Source organism: Podarcis pityusensis, assembly GCF_964106645.2.
Source record: "Podarcis pityusensis genome assembly, chromosome: 7".
NCBI lineage: Eukaryota > Metazoa > Chordata > Lepidosauria > Squamata > Lacertidae > Podarcis > Podarcis pityusensis.
The window spans coordinates 65,351,218-65,371,611 of NC_138031.1; the positions used below are offsets into that span (position 1 = coordinate 65,351,218).

The 20,394-nt window shown below is 45.2% G+C and overlaps 3 protein-coding genes and 2 long non-coding RNA genes across 10 annotated transcripts in view; 2 read left to right on the forward strand and 3 right to left on the reverse strand.

The window, feature by feature from the left end:
* LYRM4 (LYR motif containing 4) overlaps nucleotides 1–1,639 on the forward strand; it is a 56,671-nt gene extending 55,032 nt beyond the window's left edge. The window contains exon 3 of the mRNA XM_081015086.1: nucleotides 1,303–1,639. Coding sequence (XP_080871212.1) covers nucleotides 1,303–1,365 — 63 coding nt within the window. The 3' untranslated portion in view covers nucleotides 1,366–1,639. The remainder of the gene's footprint in view (nucleotides 1–1,302) is intronic.
* On the reverse strand, nucleotides 1,269–2,804 carry LOC308482186. Its single transcript, XR_013989127.1, has 2 exons — nucleotides 2,055–2,804; nucleotides 1,269–1,990 (listed from the first exon to the last, which is right to left on the reverse strand). It is a non-coding gene; the product is annotated as an uncharacterized lncRNA (long non-coding RNA).
* Nucleotides 2,805–3,351: 547 nt separating this feature from the next.
* LOC308482112 lies at nucleotides 3,352–18,683 on the reverse strand. Of its 5 annotated transcripts, XR_013989041.1 has the most exons (5): nucleotides 18,498–18,532; nucleotides 17,794–17,891; nucleotides 16,521–16,674; nucleotides 15,329–15,416; nucleotides 12,936–13,062 (listed from the first exon to the last, which is right to left on the reverse strand). It is a non-coding gene; the product is annotated as an uncharacterized lncRNA (long non-coding RNA). The 5 variants fall into 5 exon arrangements; XR_013989038.1 differs by lacking the exons at nucleotides 12,936–13,062; nucleotides 18,498–18,532 and adding an exon at nucleotides 3,352–5,623 and having other exon boundaries at nucleotides 17,794–18,320; XR_013989039.1 differs by lacking the exons at nucleotides 17,794–17,891; nucleotides 18,498–18,532 and adding an exon at nucleotides 18,601–18,683.
* On the reverse strand, nucleotides 5,944–11,684 carry PPP1R3G (protein phosphatase 1 regulatory subunit 3G). Its single transcript, XM_081014966.1, has one exon. It carries the CDS (start codon nucleotides 11,258–11,260, stop codon nucleotides 10,241–10,243), a length of 1,020 nt encoding a protein of 339 aa, XP_080871092.1. The 5' UTR covers nucleotides 11,261–11,684; the 3' UTR covers nucleotides 5,944–10,240.
* RPP40 (ribonuclease P/MRP subunit p40) overlaps nucleotides 18,684–20,394 on the forward strand; it is a 39,080-nt gene continuing 37,369 nt past the window's right edge. For both annotated transcript variants that reach the window (XR_013988924.1, XM_081014938.1), the window contains exon 1: nucleotides 18,684–18,822. Coding sequence is in view for 1 of the 2 variants with exons in the window: in XM_081014938.1 (XP_080871064.1) it covers nucleotides 18,697–18,822 (126 nt within the window). In the remaining variant the exon portion in view is untranslated. The remainder of the gene's footprint in view (nucleotides 18,823–20,394) is intronic.

Sequence of the window (20,394 nt, forward strand, 5' to 3'; positions counted from 1 at the left end):
TAGGCTGCTGTTGACATTTCTGGGTACTAAAGGAGCAGAATGCTTCCTTGCAGAGAAAACCAGTCTTGCCTTAACAATGGGCTGTAACTCTTCCCTCGTGATGAATAGCCCAGTCCAAAACCCAATCGTTTTATTGTGCATCTTGGGCCAGGTCAGTCACTCTGCAAAAATAGGATTCCCAAGGAGACAGCCCTGTTGAAAAGATGCCTCATAAAAGCCACTAGACTTTGAAAACTAGCTCGTGGTTGATTTGTGTTAGTAGCCTTCTTCAGGCATTCTTCTTCAGCGCTGAGACATCAAGGGAGGGGTGAGCTGTGGGGATGAGCGAGCCAGCTCTGTGTCCTTGTCCCTCCCCATCCTCCTTGACCTCAGCAAGTTGGAGGATTAAACTCCTGAAGGAGGAAAGAGACTCCTGTAGATGAAGGCTCCCTGCAATTCTTAGAACCCAAGTTTTCCAGGGTTCTAAAGCACACAGAACCTCCAGCAGTACAGGTGGCTCCCCTAACAAGTTCATCCCCGAATTCAAAGCAAGTAATAGAAATGTGGCAAAGGGGTGAAGCTAGCACCGTGCCCACCCCACCCCTTGTGTGTTTTAACATCATAGATTGTCTGAAAGTGTTATCGGGGGGGGGGGGCACGAGTTGTGCAGCCATGTTTATATATTCGAAATTTTGTGCAAGGGCTTTGAAGTGGAGGGGAAGCGTTGACCTGTGTGAGCTGAGCATGTGAGCTAAGCAGTGAGCAGGAAGGTATGAAGGGAGCTTATAAGTTTGCATTTTCAGGGTTCTAAGCACAAGGCAGCAAGCACTAAATTCACGTCCAAACCCCCTTTCTACATTTCTGCTCAATGCAGGATGGTTGGGGATGGAGAAGATGAGCCAGAAGGCACAGCACCCCATCTTCGGTTTAAACTTCCCTGTATTCTTTTGAACATGTGAACAGGGGCTCTGTTTGCATATTAATGTGTAAAACATACACAACATTAATTGCTCTGCTGCTGCTGAGCTGGTGTGATAGTGATGAGTGTTGTTACTAGAAAAGCCCCTCAACGATGAAGTATACATACAAGGAAGACTCTCTTTTTCTGCCTAACCTATTTTACCGAGTTGTGATGCCAAAACACAACAGGGAAGCAGCTTCCACATCAGTAAACATTAAGTATGATTTGTGCTTTTGCTAGGCTGTTTTAGACTAAACACAACACAGATGATCATCTTGTGCTTATTCTTTGTGCTTTCATCATTCCCTTGTAAGAAAAACTGTGTGGGAAAAGTTACAGCGCTTTTTTATTATTATTTTTAGGTCACCATTGGTCAACTTTATTCAACGGAGAAGTTAATTATCGAATGCCCACAGAACATCTGATAGTGCATGAACTCTTCTTTGCCTGTAGCAGTGGCGGATCAGCCTCAGTATTCTGGAACACGCACAGATTTTTACTTGAACATATTGTATTCTCTATGTATATTTGAGCTGTCTTGTTTCTCCACGTTGTTCACTAAGTCTTAACATAAGCTGTCCAGAATTTTTCATAGTGTGCTTTCAATATGCCAGTAAGATGATAACAATGTGTTGCCATGTCTGAGTGTCGCTATTTGCTTATATCAAGTTTTCTTGCCAATAAAATTCCATAAACTGAGGTTTGCTTGCTTCTGCTACTCAAGTTAATGTCTTTTCACCTAGCTCAGAAACTGGTAAATGAATATTTATTGCAACTTGGGGAATTCAGTGTAGAATTTGTGACAATCTCAAAACCAGGTGTGGGAACTTGAGACTCTCCTCGTGTTGCTGAACTACAACTCCCCAAATCTCTGGCCATTGGCCATGCTGCCAGAGCTGAGGGCAGCTGTCCTTCAGCAACATCTGAAATGCCAAAGGTGTTCCCCACTCCTGTTCCAAACCATTTCGAGACCTCATTTCAGAGAATGCAGTTAAGACTTCAGTCCTAGATCAATTTTTACTAAGTTCATGCACTGCAGGCAGTTTGAACCTTAGCTTCCACTCCAGTACAAACCAAATTTCCTGAAGTATAGGGACCCATAGTTTTGTTGAACACTGCTTAAGCATTTCAAAATTCCATGGGGACTTAATCTACTTAAAACATGTTATCGGAAGAGCTATGAAATTTACAACTTAAAAGGATTGCTTTCAGGCACCTGAGCAATGGGGTGCTGTGTTTTCCAGAGGCTACAGATATACAGGTATTCACTTGGTATGCCATATCACAGCAGTGGCAAGGGCAGTTTGGCCCACAAGGCTCCCCCTCCCAAGCTGCATCAGGTCAGCAATGGGGCATGTAAACATGCAGCTCCCTGCCAAAAGTGTAGTTTGTAGGCACCATTAGTCAGCTGATCACTGATACTTGCAAATTCCTGCGCCTTTGTTCTGTTTGATTTCAAACCACACACATAAAAGAAAACACTTCCCTCGACATCAGGGTGATGCCCGGTGAATTGACAGGTGGGTCCTATGCACACAATCCCTGCCACGGCAGCTGTGTGGCATTCTCATACAAAACTGAACATGTACAGTGCCAAAAGAAAACAGTGACACCAGCATGAAAACAGTGATGAGGCAGAGGCCTGGCCAATGGGATACAGCCCACATATTACCTAGTGTTTTTTAAAATCAAACCTAACCTAAAGGTACTGTATTTTTCGCTCCATAAGACGCACTTTTTTCCTCCTAAAAGGTAAGGGGAAATGTGCGTGCGTCTTACAGCGCGAGTGGCACTTCGCAACCCCCATTCAGCGAAGCGGGAGGAGGAACAGAAGGGTATCCTTCTGTTCCTTCTCCTGCTTCGCTTGAAGGGGCGCTGCACAGTTCTCCCTCCTTGCGCAGCGCCTCTCCTGCTTCTGTCCTGGCTTCTGCCTTAGCCGCATGCAGCCTCTTCGGGCAGGGGGAGCCTTCATCCCGCTGCCCTGAAGAGGCTTGGCGCGGTTATCCCAGAAGCCAGAACAACCACACGGTATCCCAGAAGCCAAATCCCTCTTGCTGTTCTGGCTTCTGGGATTCAGAATATTTTTTTCTTGTTTTCCTCCTCCCAAACCTAGGTGCACCTTATGGTCTGGTGCGTCTTATGGAGCGAAAAATACGGTACATCTAGCCTTAACAGTATGCCTCCCAATAGTTAAGCCAGTGCTTCTGAGAAGGTTACAAGCATGGTGAGAATAACCATTTGGTTGTCACCTTGTGAACTCCGTGACCATAGACTTAAAAAAAAAAAAAAAATTGGACACCATTGGACCTTGTGAAAATATACTGTGTGTGTTATGCATTATAAGTAGCGCTCTCACTTCAGCTGGGGATCTAGAAGCTACACAAGATTATGAAACAACCACTAGAAGCAAGTTTGACTGTAGCACCGCATTCAGCCTTTACTCTTCAGTAAAGCATTCAAGTGCATTGTTTTTAATCAATGCTTCCCCCTCCTTCCCCAAGCTCTTGGATCCTCATACTAGTTGACACCAGAAATTTGGTTTCTTTATAGACATATGAGGAAGAGATTCCCCCCCTCCCCCAGCCCCCTGTTTACAGCAACAAGAAATGTTCCAGTTTATTCATCAATTGATAAGCACTGTACAAAGGTGGTGGCGAGGGGATGGGAGAAGGGAAGGAGTTGCTTCGAACATATTGCTGATCCTATCAGCCTCCTTATCGAGTCCAAATCTCTGCTGAAATGTCAGGCACCAAAATTAGGCTATTTGCTATTTCAAAGGTCAAAAGAACGCAACAATTTTCTGAAACTTACAAAAACATCCAGTCTTTTTACTAGCAAACATGATTAACAATCTGCTACATCTGTAGACACCAGATTGCTCCCATGCACTTGAGAGTCCAATCAAAAAAAGGCATGGAGAGCCTTTAAGAAAGCAGGTTAAACCTCATAGGCCATGTCCACAATTGCTAGATTTAAGGGAATGTTCCAAAGAATTTATGATCCACCAACCGTGCTTGGCACAATACCCAGGGCTAAGTAAACCTGGGTGTGTACTGCACTTGGCGTGCATTCATGGCCACCAAGCTGCAATCAATAGGTTTCGTCTCCTGTCATACAGACCTATACTAATTACAGAGGCTTGAGTTCCTACAGCGTGGCTACCAGCATGCAGCCGGACAGATCTCATGACACAGAATTACCGTAGCCATGCTTCTAAAGGAATTACAGTAAACAAAGGCTTCTTAACTATTGCACCTAAACAGTTCCACCATACAAGTTACATGACTCCTCTACAAAGCAGCCATCGCAGAACCTCCTCCAGACAAGCGTAATTGCAGTTTCCAGGCAGGCACACGTAGGGCAGCTTAGGGAAGAATGACAAAGCCAGCTCTGTATATTATTGTGAGTGTCTACCGTTCGTCAGACAGAATGCATTTACCTGAAGAAAGTGGTGTTCTGCAAGTTAATGGTATCCTAGAAGCGTTCATTGAAGCTGCAGAGCTGTCTTAAGCATATGCGGTGCCGGGGTGCAAAGATCTGCCCGGTGCCCCCCCGCCAGGTTGCCCAGTCCCAGGGGCACAGGAAGGCGGAGCCGGCCAGCCGCCTCAGTGCCTTGCTGGCCCCCAAACTCACAGCACAGAGCCACCCACAGCAGAAGAGCCCGCCACAGCGCTCTGACCGATGGGCGGGCTCCTCCCCCGACTCGATTCTCGGCCTGGCGCCCCTGAGAGCCCAGCACCCGGATGCCCCGCACCCCTAGCACCTATGGACAAGACGGCCCTGGAAGGCTGATATCCGAACGCAACCACCAATAGTTTGCTTGTACGAGTAGTGCCATCAGTGGTTTCAATCAATTGAACATCATTCCTACATGCTTACTTGGGCAGATGGAGATTCTATATAAGCCAGAAGATCCCAAGTTCCACCCCAAACTAAGATGTTTAGCATCCATTTTTATTTCTCTTCCTTCTCACCATATGCTGCTGATATTGTGATAATGGCAAGCGGCACAGAAAGCCACACCAGAAACGCATAAAAAGCCCTAAGTCGATTTACACAGTCTTAACTATATTCAGCAGTTTTGCCTGTCACTTTCATACACATGGCCAAGATCAGATTACAATTGATGGGTAAATTGCACTCAACCTTAAGCACTGTAAAATAAACAATCTAGTTGTTTAAAATGGAAATAACCCTGCACCTAAAGGCGAACACTAAAGCTAATTTATAATGCTTTTCACTTGCCTCTTCATTCCTACTGCTATCACCATTTTCAGCTTAACCTCTACTTAGACATGATACCATGACAGAAAATGTCAATACAGCATTAATAGTTTCTGGGTAAACGCCTGGCATGTCTCTATACTTTTGCATTTTCTTTTGTTTTTGATAAATGAAGGCACTTCCCTGAAGGCACTTTTAGCTTCAGGACATCTGCAGGACAGACACTTATATGGTGCCTCTTACTTCAAATAAGATTTTAACCAGCTGCAGTATCTTTTAGAACCCAGACTGAAGTTTTAATATACAATATTTGTTTTGGCTTAATACACATTTTCCTTTTCTTTCTTATTTTAATCCAGATGGCTGCAGAATCTCTTATTGTTTCCAGACCTGGTACACACTAGCAAAGTTGAGAGTAAGCTCTGCTAGCACTCAAAATGCAGACATCTGGAACTGTACCTGCCAAAAAAGAGGAAAACATTAAATGAGTCTAAACATTTAAGAGTTAACTTCTTTAAAATCTCCAAATTTCAGAAGAGTCAAAGAGCTTGAGATGTACTTTTAGGAACTAGACAGTATGTTTGGGAAATTTGGCAAACTCAGGCATAGAGAAGGGGCAGAAGTTTATTGGTCACATTATTTCATTCTATGTCTCAACATCTGTTAACACCGAAGTCCTAACTTAAGAAAATAAGAACCAACCATCTTGGGTAAAAGCAAATGAAAGCAAACAAAACCTTTGCTTAATTTGAGTCCCATTTAAAAGAAACATCTAAGGCTGCCAACCCAATAAGCCTTTATTGAACAAAGGGTTGTGGTGCTTGAAAATCTCCTCTCCTCCTCTACAATCTGGTTATGTTTGTACAGCAGTTATGGGATAGATATACACACAAGAAAGATTACACTGAAGACAAAAATTGATGTAGTCGTATGTAGCAGACAAGCAACCTCATTAACTCACAGGAAAAGGCATTTTTATTCATCAAGGTTTACAATTCTTGCTTATTAAAGCATCCGAGAGAATTCCTCCAGCACGTCTAACAGAAACAAAAAAACTCACCCACCCAACTCACCCTTCCCTATATTCCTCTAAAGGCACTAAAAACAGAAGCATATTTGACATTCCTCTGGAAGGAGAGGGTGATCATTTACACGCAGAATGCAATCCATATTTAGAATACTGTGCACAATTCCAGATATCTCCGGGAACTCGGTCTCCTCTGAATGCTGTTCCAACAAGATTATTCACAGCAAATACAGGAGGAACTCTACAGTGTGCAAAACCAGTTCTTACCAGTTTTTGCCAGAATAGCATGCTAGAGATTTGCTCCTTGCTTGCTGAGAATGATCTTGTTCAAGACAGTATGCAGTTCTGACATATCGGCTAACAGCTCTGTTCATTCCCTCTGAATATCTCAGGCAAGAACTACCAGTAGTTTCTCTCGCCCCCCCCCCCAATAGTTTATGGAAATAAACGTTGGGGGGGGCAGAGGAAAAGGCACCCTAAGCCACCTGAGCTGGCAAGAAGTCAAAGGCTACCTAATTTTACATTTCTAAAAGTGCTTATTCAAGCCCTGTGGGGTTTTTTTAAAAAAGGTATCACATTTCCTAACCAAAACACTCACCTATGTCTTCCACTGGCTCTCGGGTATACAAAAAAATTATCCCATGGGAAAATATATATTTTCCCCCATCCCCCACAACCTAGCATCTTTACCACTTAAGGTGGTAGGAGCGTCAAAGTTTATGCTGACCGCATTATGACTCACTGCGGGCTCTTTGACATGGCATCAGTTTTTTATCCAAGGAAAAGGAACGTGTGGTGTTCAGGAGAATTTGTGCACTCGTGCTTGCTTATTCATTGCTACATTTAATTTAATACATTTTGGAAACTAGTTTTAAAAGAAAAATAGAAACCCCGCAGGGTTTCTCTGCATCTGCAATATAGTATTTTTTTTTTCAAAAAGTGACCAGAACAAGTTCTTCCAAAATGTTGAGAAAACTGCTACTCTAGCTGAAGGAAAACAGTATTTTTCGAAGTACACTGAAAGGCAGTGTTGCTCTTGGCATGTACACAGAGATACCCTACACTTCTGTCCCACTGCCCTGCAACAAGAAGGCTTCAACTACATTTTAACTTTTGTCCCCAACAGTTATCAACTGCAGAGTCCAAGGTTACAGTAGGAGTCACAGTCAGCTTCTCTGTTTAAAAAATGAAGGGGGAAGAGCAGCCATTTAACACTTTATAAACACATCATAAAATTTCCAAACAAGAATCCAAATTATTATTTTGTAATGTTATATTAAGCGCAGAAGGATTATGTTCTGCATAGCTAGTGCACCAAGAAGCAGCTATGGCAATGGTTCTGAATCAACTAAGTACTGTGGACCGCCTGTTTTTCAAAAGCCAAGCCATGGACCCCTTACTTTTGAAAATTTTGATACCTCTGTGATAGGTTTAGTTATGTGAATGGTGCCATGGACCACCCCTGGGTGGGTTAAGTGGACCTCTTGGGGTCCACAGGTCACCAATTGCGTACCACTGAGATAAGGAATTCTCAACTGCTACATACACAACAGGGAAGAGCAGTGTCGTGGAAATATAACGTAAATAGGGACAAGCTTCTGAAAACACAGTGCATGTGTGGCGCTCGGGAACCATGCCTGGGCGAGACCTTTAGACTGATGTGTGCACACCACAAACCCCATGTTCATTACAATGCTAAGTGCCCCTTAATCTCCTAGAGATACATTCCTAAAGCAACCTTTAAGGTGATGCTTCATTATATAAGTTGTGGTTGCACAGTGCTACAACTGGACAAAGTGAGGCATATATAAACCCAAATATGGCTCTGCAAAGCTTACCCCTGCTCACATCTCCCTTCACCTTGGAGGGTATGCCAGTCTATTGCATTCATACAAACCCATACAGGATCCCTCAACATGGCAGATGTTTCATACTACTGACCTACTGAGTCACCTTACTTGAGAAAAGAAGGCTAAGGTTGACACCCTTATGAAGGGTGAAGAAAAGTACAAAAATCGGAAGTGGTGCCAGCAATATTTTCCCCAAATCCCAGGCAGGAAAGAGCCTACCATTCCAAGTTTTAGAAAGTGAATACTGTAAGAAAGAGCATGCTAAGAAATGAGTTTGCCCTTGAAAGGCAATTCAATTAATTGTCACTTTTGGTCATTAGACCATTTTATCATGACTGGAGAGGAGACCTTAATACAATTTGACTGCTAGACAGGCTTCTAAAGGTGCTATTCAGCGGCCACTTTAGTTAATAGTAGTCCCAAAGACACCAATTAAGTGGTCATCAAGTTGTTCCTGTTTTAGCAGCTAATTTCCCAGAATGATTGCTCCTACTAAACACTTCACAGCCTGAGTTGTAGCAAGGCTGCAGCTAGCTTTTGTGATTGTTGTGGTTTTTTTTAACCATTTAGGGTTGTAAAAGTGCATTAAGTTTCAAAGTAAGAGGCCCTTCAAAGGACTCAACCAAGTTACAGAGATGGGACATCCAGAGGAAGTGGATCACACAAGAAAGTTGCTTGCTCTCTCAGCAGCTACTGCCACAGGTATGTCATCTCAAGAGAAGCTTCAGGAATACTGAATGGGTTTACATTTTAAAGCACCTAGTAGTCAATCGGCACACACCAAGGATGATGATCCACACAACAGCTATGCAGTAGTCCAGCTAAGGATTATTATTATTTAATCCTGCTTGCCTTCCTCACTACCAGCTAGATACATGCAGCTGCCGCTACCACATGCATGCATCAACTTTTACAAAACCCTGAAGTGTGTGTCCACAGTTTGCAAAAAGCTTAATTCTGTGTGTTGGCAGCAGCTACAATCCAGCCAGAAGCAGGGAGCAAACATAAGCGGGATTGGATGCAAAGGAAGGCGGGGCTCCAGAACTTCCAATAGTTGTGGAGAAGGATGAATTTCAGCAGGAAAACCCAAACCTGCCGAAATTCCCTCTTCTACACAGCTACAGCAAGTTCATTTTCATTTGGTCACAGAACTCTAAACACCTTTCCTAAAGGGCTATTACATCCCAGTGTGGATTTTCTAGTAGACAGACATTTCACACCTCCTTAGACCTTGAAAGCCCACATGTGATGATATGCTTTAAGTGATAATTTCTTAACATGCTATGTGACTGGAACCAAGACTAAATCACCAGTGCAAACAAAAACAACAAACAAGTAGCCACAAAAGTTCCCTTTTTCAAAAACAGACCAAAAAAACCACAACTCCTCTTCATCAAGCCCTTGGCCAATATCTGTTAAGATTTCTGCCAAAAGGTCCTTCCCCATCTGTGTTACAGAAATAAGAGCACATTATCCCTCTGGTGGAAGACAAAGTGCCTCTAGTTTATTAGTGTAAAGAAAAGGCTCGGTGTTCAAGTTATAACAGGGAAGTACTCAGCCGTGCATGTGTATTTTGAACAGCTCTGTTTGCTTGGTTCTCAGAGAGACTTCTGTAATTCAGTTGCATCCTTCTTGGCTTTCACAGGTCATTTCCTGTACAGGAATAATGGAAGGCACAGGTCAGAAATGGTCCCCCACCCCCCACCACACCTCTTGCAAGCTTCCAGAACAGCAAACTCCACTCTCTAGCTCCAGAGGGGCATACTTCCCCCCACAAAAAGGGATGTTTCACAGCATCAGTCACTCCCCCAGTTATAGACACCAGGTCATATCAGTGTTTGCCTGGAGCAGAAAGCAGGTAACATTCAGGTTGCTGCTTTGTCCTTCTCTCTCCCATTGTCAGGCCCTGATTTCCACATTTCCTTCTCACTTGATGCCCTACAAGGCTTCTCCTTTGCTCCAACTTGAACTAGGTTGGCTGCAGCGAGGCTAAGGTAAGTGCAAAGGCACGGTTGGCCACCCCATCCGCTTTCCAAAGGATTGGGGTGGAAGGCACAAAGGCAAGGTGATGGCAGTTCCTGGAGGTCGCGGGGCTCGGAAGGCTGTAAAGCACGCGGTGCGAGGCAAAGCACAGCTGGCTCCTTGCTCCGAGGTTCTCTGGCAACCGAGGAAGGCAAGCTGACGGGCGCCTGGTCGGTGTCAATAAAAGGGAGGCGCGGATTTTTCCGGGCTGCTAAGGGTGTAATTGGCCCCGCCGTTGTTATCCCAGTACTCGCCCTGCTGGCTGCGGTAGCAGATGGCGAAATGCACGGCCGTGCCCTCTTGCAGACCGGGCGGGAGGCACAGGGTGAACTGGTAGCGCTCGACGGGGCTGCAGGGCTCCGGGGGGTCCGCGGGCGGCGGCGGGGGCAGCGGCGCCGCGGGGGTGTCCAAGAAGGAGAGCCACTCGTTGAACGTGTAGCGCACCGTCACTTCTTTGGGGCCCGGGCAGCTGAGCACCCTCACCACGCCGCGCACGTCTGTGGGGGCCCCGGCCCGAGCCGTGCCCGTCGCCTCCTCCAGGCACACGCGCTGGCCCTGCAGCCGCCCGGGCCCGTCGGGCGGCGGCGGCGGCGGCGCCAACTGGAGCGCCTGAGGCAAGTGCAGCGGGCGCAAGGCCGGCGCGGCGCAAGCGCCCAGGCCCGCCAGGGCGGCGCTGAACTCCTCGAAGTCCTTCTGGCGCATGGGGAAGCTCTGCAGGCGGGACAGGACGGCGGGCGGCACCTGCGGCTCCTCGGCGGCGCTGAAGTGCTTCACGCTGGCCAGGCACAAGCCCAGCGAGTCGGCGAACTGCACCCGCTTCTTGCACTTGGTGCAGCAGTTGCCGCTGCCGCCCCCCGACGCCGACGGCCCCCCTCCGTCCTCGTCGTCGTCCTGGTCGCCGTCACTGTCCCCCTCGAGGCGGCCCCGCGGGAAGAGCCGCGCGGCCGCCAGCGTCGGGCTGGCGGGCAGGGAGAGCGAGCGCCCGCGGCGGCGGCGCAACTCCAGCAGCGCCTCCTCGGGAAGCTCCTTCTTCTTCTCCCGCTCGACGACGCTGCTGCCGCCGCCTCCTCCTCCCGCCTCCGCGCTGCCCGGCGCTCGCCATGGCGCGGCCGCGGCGACCTCCTCAGCCGCCGGGCGTTCGCCGAAGGAAGCTAGCAGTTGCCCCAAGCCCAGCACCGCGGGACCCCTGCTCTCCATAGCATGACGCCGACGCGGCGCCTCGCTCGTTCTCGGCCGAGTCCGGGGCTTCCGCCCTCCCTTCCTAAGTTTCCATCCGAGCGGCGGCCGTCGGGGGGTCCGGTCCGCTTTCCGAGCAGGGTCGCTTTGTCGCAGTTGCGAGGCTGCTCGCTGAAGCCCGTGGCGCGCTGGGCGAAGGGGGCGCGCCCCCTTTTCCCTGCCTCCTGCGCTCCCTCCCCACCCTCGGGGAAGTGTGGGGCGGGGCGGGACCTCCCACAGGAACCAGTCAGGAAAGACATTCGCCACAGGCTACAAAGCACGTAGCTGTTTCTCTCGCAGTCCCGGGCGGGGGAGCGTGCCTAACCCTTTCCTCGGGGTGTGTATGCGGCGGGGGCGAGGGGTGAGAAGTAAAAGGGGGAAGCGCCCCTTCGAATCCGGACTTGAAAGAGTCCTAGAATGCTTTTGGCTTGCAGGAGGCTTGGCCCCGCCACGCCCACCGGGAGTTCCCCCTCCTCATAAGTGGCGTTGCCGAGCAGTAGTAAGACTCCGTTTGGGCTGCTCCCTGGCGCAGGGAGGAAATGAAATGTCAGAGGCAGCCCTCTCTTCGCCACAGGAAGCTGTTCCTGAGGCAGCTCCCCCTTTTTCCTTCCTCTCCTGCTTTTGGCAACTTCGATGGATAATGCCCAGGGGAAAGCTGCAACTATTTCAGTCAGTGCCTTAGAAATGGTACCACTACAATCCTAACTTAAGTACTGTACAGAGTTGAAGACTCTATGTAAAGCAAGACGCGCTGAGCTCAAATGTATCTAAAAGTCATTATCTCAGGCCCAGAAAGCTTTCTTTCCCCCTGCCTTCCTTTGGTGCAGCTGGTCAAGCAGAGAAGCTTAACTTGGCTGCTTGTTGATCTGCATGCGATTGCGATTAAATGATGGGCATCTTTCACAGTCACAGGATTTGTAGATTGTCTTCATGGCCACCCAGTTTGTAAATGATATTCTATTGCTGGAGTGCATGCCCTATTATGGCTAGACATGCTTGAATGAATTGTTCCTCAATGGTGACCATATACTTTAACTCAGATTCCTGCATTGCGAGAGGTTGGACTGTATGGCCCCTTCCAACTCTACCACTCGATGAGTCTCTGTTAGGAAGTGTGGAAGTATGTGTTATCCTCAGACTCACTGTATTTTTACTTCACATATGCAGGTCAAAGCTTGTCTCTGAAAAACAGCATTGAGCTAAACCCTGGCGCAAATTAAACCACATGCCAAACTAAGCCTGATGCTGTTATCTAGAATCAGGGCTGTAATCATAGGCACACTTTGGTGTTTGAAACTAATAATGGGATATAGTGGAACTAAACTGAAATATAGCACAAGTTTAGCATTCATTTCCATATTATTTGCAAACAATATTTGCAAACGATATTGGAGCAGAAAAGAAAGACCTTAAATCAAAATCACAGCCATCCATCTGAGGTCTATCTAGGCATTATTGAATGCACATTCACTTTATTAAGTTTGCAGCTGACTTACTTCAGGGAAGTGTGCCTCACAGTGCTTTGGCTTTATGTGAATTGTGTGTCAAGAAGCCAGACAAAATAGAGGACATGCTACACCTGCGGGAAATTCCCTCCTTTGAACAACTAATAAAGGTGAAGAAGTCCTTTCCTTAAAAAAACACACACACAACTAGAATCTTTAAAAAGCATTTACTACACACAGATACATCCTGTGATAGGCTACTGCTCATCCTCCAAAATGGAATTTGGTTCAGAAGTGAACTCCGGAGTATGTTACTTGAGACCAGCCCAATCCACCAATCTGTAGGGGGGTGTTAGTTTTAAAGATGCTTCAGTAAATACATGCTACAAAATTAAATCCCTCCAACACAGTAACAAATTGCACACACTCAAGTAGGACAAGATGGTTTCAACAATGGAGTGCATTGTTCAATAGCCAGCCACGTGTATGTGGTGGATCCCAGACCATATTGTTTTCATTTGAGAAAGTTAGAAATGGATGCCATACTTCAAAAAAGTCATCAGCATCCTGAGAACTGCTCGGTGCCTTTACCTGTCTGTTAACTGTTGCTGCTAAGGGTAGCAACATGAATGCAAATTGTTTTATAGCCCAGACTTAGGCTGGTGAGCTGTCAAAGTACTAGCTAGCTTGCACGGGTACGAGCAGCGGCACAGTGGAGGCCATCTTTGCTGCAGCGCAAGATCATGCAGCCCCCATAATTCAAAACATACTGCTTTAAGTTCTCTGAATTTTTGCTTTAGTTCACTTTTACTGATGCCGCTTTATGCACTGAGAACTTCCACTGCCCAGATGTTTTGTACCAATATAAATGAGAACAGAGTACAGCTTAGAGATCTTTAATTAAATCATAAACGGCAAAATCCTTTGGCAACTAAATTGCCAGTATGAACACTGAAAACCTGAGTATTGCTCTGAGCGTGCAGCCAGAAATTGGATAATTATTTTTCAATCACCTGGGACTACATTGCCATGCTTAATCAAAACTAAATTGAAAAAAAGTCAGACTACCCATTTCATTTCCTTCCCAGCAAATTACAGCATATAGTTTACTTTTAAGTCAGCTAATTTGGAAGGATGGTTGGCAAAGAAAAAAAATGTACAATTACACTTCTATCTTGATAACCCACTGCATGTTCAAGATACATAGGTAGGTATTAAAAAAAACCACCCTAATCTTAATGTTGTCACTTTTACATTGTGTAGTCTTTCTTTATAAAGATAATAGGCCCGCAAAATCAATAAATGAGAACACGGCTTTGAGAAGAGAGGGCTAACACAAAGCAAATGAAAAGAAATTAATTATAGGTGGTCAGAGGGGAATAAAATAGCAATAGAAAATAACTGCTATATGTAGCAGTTGAGAGAGATGAAGCCATGAGCATACATCAGACAAAGCCTACATGTTAGATATGCCCCTGAAACCAGTTTGGCACCTGCCTAGTGTGTGCCCTTTCAACTGCCCCCACCCTTACAGTTCCTTTAAAAAATGCCAAGGAAATGAAGAGGCTGGAGCAGCTGGAGGCTGGTACTTTGCATTCCATGGGATGGCAAGAGAGTGAAACCTGTGCTAAAAGATGATAAAGAGATTGCAGAGAATCTAAATGAATGATTTGCATCTGTCTTCACAGCAGAAGATATAGGGCAGATCCCACTGCCTGCATTGACATTGCTAAATTACAGCAAATGCGGGTGGCACTGTGGGTTAAATCACAGAGCCTAGGACTTGCCGATCAGAAGTTCGGTGGTTCAAATCCCCACAATGGGGCGAGCTCCTGTTGCTCAGTCCCTGCTCCTGCCCACCTAGCAGTTCGAAAGCACGTCAAAGTGCAAGTAGATAAATCGGTACCGCTCCGGCGGGAAGGTAAACGGCATTTCCATACACTGCTCTGGTTTGCCAGAAGCGGCTTAGTCATGCTGGCCACATGACCCGGAAGCTGTACGCCGGCTCCCTCGGCCAATAAAGCGGGATGAGCGCCGCAACCCCAGAGTCGGTCACAACTGGACCTAATGGTCAGGGGTCCCTTTACCTTTATATGACACTAGTAAATGGTCTTGGAGTTTCTAAGGCTGTAGCATTGCTAAAACTAAATGAGATCATAGAAATTCCTAGTACAGAATCATAGAATTGAAGAGTTGGGAGGGAAGAAAAGGATAATCAAGTCCAACCCTCTGCAATGTAGGAATCTTTTGCACTACATGGGGCTTGAACCCACAAGCCTGAAATTAAGAGTCATTACTTAGATATATGTACCTTCATTACTTCTGGAATATATGGCTGCTAGAATGTAGTATAACTACACCATGTACTTCAGGCTTTTATATGAACAACTGTTTGAATGTAACACATAGGTTTCATTTTACCGAAGTAATTGTATGAAAATAATTAGAAGCACAAATGCTTGGAATACTAATATAGCACTCCAAAATGGTACAGTGAAAAATAAAGCATTTAAAGTATAGGAATAAATTTTATATAATTAGATTTTAATTATGCCCTTAATTGCAACAGATTAGTCAGAATGCATGAAAATTAAAATTACATTACCCTTTAATTCAGTTTTCTGCTCTGTGCTGCAATCTGATATACTTCTTAGTATTCAAGCAGTAAGAAAGCCGTAAGAATGTGCCCGTGGCTGAAAAATACACAGAGGAAGTACTTGGCATATATAACAATGTTAGTAAGTAAATAGAATCCTTTCAAAATCATCATTTTAGGCAATAGCCTTCCCTTATGCTGAGGCTCCAGTCTACATTGGCTACTGTTACTGATGTTAGTCACAGAGGAGGAAACAGACAATATTGATTTGGACAGGGGCCACAGCACAGGGGAAAGGCTTACACATACATACGCCATGGTATTATTATTAATAATATACTGCTATACCATGGCCACAATCCAAATCAGGATTTTCTGTTGCAGTTTTTGTTATAAAATTCAATGAGTGCCTTTTGTTTAATTATCAAACTATCTCACAGCCAACATAAACTACCAGTACTTCACATGGCTGTTGTGGGACTAAATGAGACAAAAATCCTAACACATTTCATACGCATAGAGGACAATCCTAAGGCAAGATCCACCAGGAGGATGAGCTTAGGCTGCAGTAGATCTCTGTCTCAGCTGACTGATTCCCAACTCAGCTTGGTCATGTGACCATAGAATCATAGAGTTGGAAGAGACCACAAGGGCCATCAAGTCCAACCCCCTGCCAAGCAGGAAACACCATCAGAGCACTCCTGACATATGGTTGTCAAGCCTCTGCTTAAAGACCTCCAAAGAAGGAGACTCCACCACACTCCTTGGCAGCAAATTCCACTGTCGAACAGCTCTTACTGTCAGGAAGTTCTTCCTAATGTTTAGGTGGCAACCCAACACACAACATTTTTAAAGGCTTGTTTTCCCTTTGCCAGGCTTAGGCAGAACAGCAGCTCTACTGCTGAATAGCATTTGGATCTGGTGTAACTTTATGCTAGCTTAATTTACACCAGCTTGCTTTACACCAGATTCTTGTGCACAGAATTGCTCCCACAAAGTGTTATATAAATGCCAATAGTTACAGCTTATTTATTTTTACTCTATATTTCCTATAACCTTTGTTGATATGTTCCATGAAAAATATTATTCCCTTTTGTTGTCACATATGAAAATATGTGCAACAGTTACTTGGTAACTCCTGCCTCAACCAGTATCCACAAACATTAAGTATAATGTTCTTCTGCTGTTAAGATGCAATTACCTGGAACACTTTGCTTTTCTCTCCTGAGAGAACATGTCTTAGTCGCGTATAAAAGAGACATTGATTGGAGATGTAACTTCAGAAGAAAGAGCCGAGTAAATACTGGCAGGCAGGCAAATCATCGATTTGTCACGTTCTTGTCCTTCAGCGTCTTCTAAAATGATCAGAGTGGCATAATCTTATTTTACTCCAACAGCCCCATGTTAGGCTTATGTGATCCAAAGAGGTTAACGAATAGGGTTTTAACTTGCTTCCAGTTTCGAAAGTTGCCCTATGCCCATTGGCTGTCTTTCCTCAGTATCATTCTCTCCCCTTAGCAAACTCATGACTGAACAGAATCCAGCAATTGCATATTGCCAAGACTACTTTTGGTCTAACGTGTATGTAAAACAATACGCTAGGTGCTGTACGGAACAGAATGGTGCATTTATTGTGCAGGGGACTTAAGTTTCAATAGGCTGGACAACGATTTACAGGGGAAGGGAGCGCTGCAGTCGTACGGTAAGAAAGGTCCCCAAGTCACATTTGAACAGAAATAGCCGTGTTTCCATCTGTGTTATAAGAGGCCCAAGATATACACACACACCTAGGCATGATGCACATAGCAGCACCCATGAGGTGAAGGTAAAGGGACCCCTGACCATTAGGTCCAGTTGTGACCGACTGGTTGCACGCTCATCTCGCTCTATAGGCCGAGGGAGCCGGCGTTTGTCCGCAGACAGCTTCCAGGTCATGTGGCCAGCATGACTAAGCCGCTTCTGGCAAACCAGAGCAGCACACGGAAACACTGTTTACCTTCCCACCGGAGCGGTCCCTATTTATCTACTTGCACTTTGACGTGCTTTCGAACTGCTAGGTTGGCAGGAGCAGGGACCGAGCAACGGGAGGAGCTCACCCCCACACGGGGATTTGAACTGCCGAGGATTTGAACCGCCGACCTTCTGATTGGCAAGTCCTAGGCTCTGTGGTTTAACCCACAGCGCCACCCGCGTCCCCTACCCATGAGGTAGGTGGATGGAAATACCGTAATTTGAAATGCAACCCTAGGCACCAGATCGACACATGCAGGGATATTATAAAGCTGATGAATGCTGAAGTTCTAACATGGGATGAATAAGTTCCAGCCGCTCAGCCCTGCTCCATTTCCTCAGTGGACCTGGGAAGGAGCTGTTGCCTGGCAACCGCCTCCAGAAAAGAAAGGCTGCTACCATCAATGCATCAACCAGCTAAGGCACCAGCTGAAAACCTGCCTTTTTGTAGCTGCAATACTGACCTGTGTATTGGGAAACCCAACAGAATATTGGCATGGCGTACCATTTTGTTATTATGTTTCATCATCATCATTAATTAAATTTATATGCCACCCTTCACCTGAAGAACATAAAAATACAACATGAGAACACAAAATACATGCGGATACGAGAATAAAACAAAACCAATAACCCCTTCCAACAAACTGGCCATATAATGAACTTTCAATGCAAGCCAGCTAAAAGTTTTGGAGATGTGGGCACTCTTATTAGCTCTGAAAAATTCCCATATGGTCAGCTTTCCAGATTCTGGGCCCTTTTTAATGGCGTTTTCACCACAAATGAGTGCACTCTTGTAATTTTCAGCCTTTTATTCAAATGTAACTCCGTTCAGCTCAAGACCCCTGAGCCTTATTGTGCATAGGGCGAAGCGCAAATAAATGCCCTGAAAGGTTATATCATCACTATGAGGTCATTAGAGAAAAAAAGTTTCATTTTCAATTGTGTTCTTTTCGCATTGCGACTTCCCCTGAGTCAACTACAGTCACACTGAACTATAATATAATATAATATAATATAATATAATAATATTTTTTATTAATTAATGAATGAATTTGTGTTTTCACGAGTCCCATGATTCACTCTGAAGGGCTTTTATTTCTTTCCTCAGCACCCAGCCGCTTCCCTCTCTCAACCGTCCCTCAAACCAAAATCAAGCGCGGGCAACCTTTGTAAAGCGACGGCGATCGCGCTTCCCTAACGGCGAGCGCGCATGCGCGTACCTCCTCCCCTCCGCCCCTTGTTCCCAACCCACAGACCGCCTCCCTTACGAACGAGTGACGTCTTATGCCCCGCCTTCCTTTTATTGGCCGGTTCCAGCTTCCTCGGCGCGCGCGCGGCCGCTCGGAAAGGGAACGCGGCGCGGCATGTTCGCCCCGCTGAGGTGGCTCCGCGAGGGCCCCCGTCACGTGCTGGTGTGCGAGGGGAGCCACGTGCGGCACGAGCGGTCCCGCCACGCGGCCCGCGTGCGGGACCACGCCTTCAATTGCCAGGTGAGTGGGGGTTGGGGATGATAGTGCGGGTAGCGGTTCCCCCTGAGGAGAATCCTGAGCGCCTCAAGTCTGTGCGAACTTCGCTGGTGGCTTCCGAGGGATGAGGTGGTTCAGGATTGCACCGCCTCACTGACTTCCACGGGTGTATCTGCGATTACTGGTGTGGCGAATGGCCGTTTCTTAAAAGCCTTTATGTAAAATTGAAACCCCTAGGCGGTGCTTGCTGAGTTTCATGGCCATGTGGCAGTGATAAAAGGGGCGAATTATTGAAATGCGTGGTAACTCCTAGCGTCCTGCTCCTTCTAAGGCTATAGGGCAGGGTTTTGTTTTAATTTTTGGCCGTGTAGCTGTTAAGGCTTCAATACCAAAGCAGTTCCCCCCCTCTATTGATTTATCCATCCTGATAAAGGGGGAGAGTGTTCCTTGCTTACTATTCTGTGGCTTTCTTTCTTTTTTCAAAATGTTTTTTATTGATTTTCACCACATTATAAACAAACAAACGCATAAAACAAACAAACATAAATCATAACCTTATTAAAAATTACACTTATTAACATTATTAAGTGACTTCCTCGCTTCCCCTTGGTTGAATTTCATTGCATGTCTTTTTAACGGTTTTCCAAATCATAGTTCTTAAAATTAGTATTTTGTGGCTTTCTGATTGGTCCTACCTAATTTTTTTTCCTTTTCTTTCTTTCTGGAGAAAAAGGTGAGGGAATTCACCACAAAGTTTGTTTTTTTGTGGGCTCCCGCCGCCACAGAAGTGGCTCAACGTAAGATGTGATTAATAAACACAGGCAGACAATGATCTGGATTATTAATAGCCACAGCTTTATTGATTACAGGGTGTAGGCAATCTATATTTGGCTCAGGCATTGGGTGTATATCTGTTCCAGCCCCTCCCCCCAGACAATAATAATTATTATTTAATTTTTATTTATTTTTTTGAATGATATTTATTCAAAATTTCATCAATACATAAACACAAAAAGAAAAACAAGAAACACAGAGGGGGAAAAAGAGGAAAAGTATACAGCAAAAAATAGAACAAGAGGAAAAAAACCCAAAAAAGAAAGAAGAAAGATACAAATCTCAGATTGCAACTTTTCATTTGCTTAATTCTTGAACCTCCTCACACCTCCCTTTTTGTATTCTAGTTTAATTCGTTATTTCAGCAAATTCTTCCCATGTTTCTCAATTTTAATTTAAATGATTAATCTTCACAATCTCTCTTATTTATTAATCAAGATAACCTTTCCATCTTTTAATATAGTCTGTTATTCAATTTACCTTAATCTCTCTAACCTTATCTTATCTTAAAAATCGTAAATTTTCAAAATTTACATCATATTCATACATATCTCCTTAAAATCATTTCTACTAAAGCCAATTTAATTCCTTTCCAGCATATTCCCTCAAATTTCATTAATGTTGCACTAATTCCAAAATTAACAAAAGAATTTCCCTTGATATCTCTAATTTTTATCCAACGTCCCTTCTTCCTGGTTTCGGGTCATGTCAGTCCTTTCTGTCCATTACATCCAGTCCATCAATCTGGTGTTCTAATGTCTG

Coding starts and splice junctions, on each gene's coding strand:
- PPP1R3G (XM_081014966.1), bottom strand. CDS start 11,260: ATGGAGAGCAGGGGTCCCGCGGTGCTGGGCTTGGGGCAACTGCTAGCT.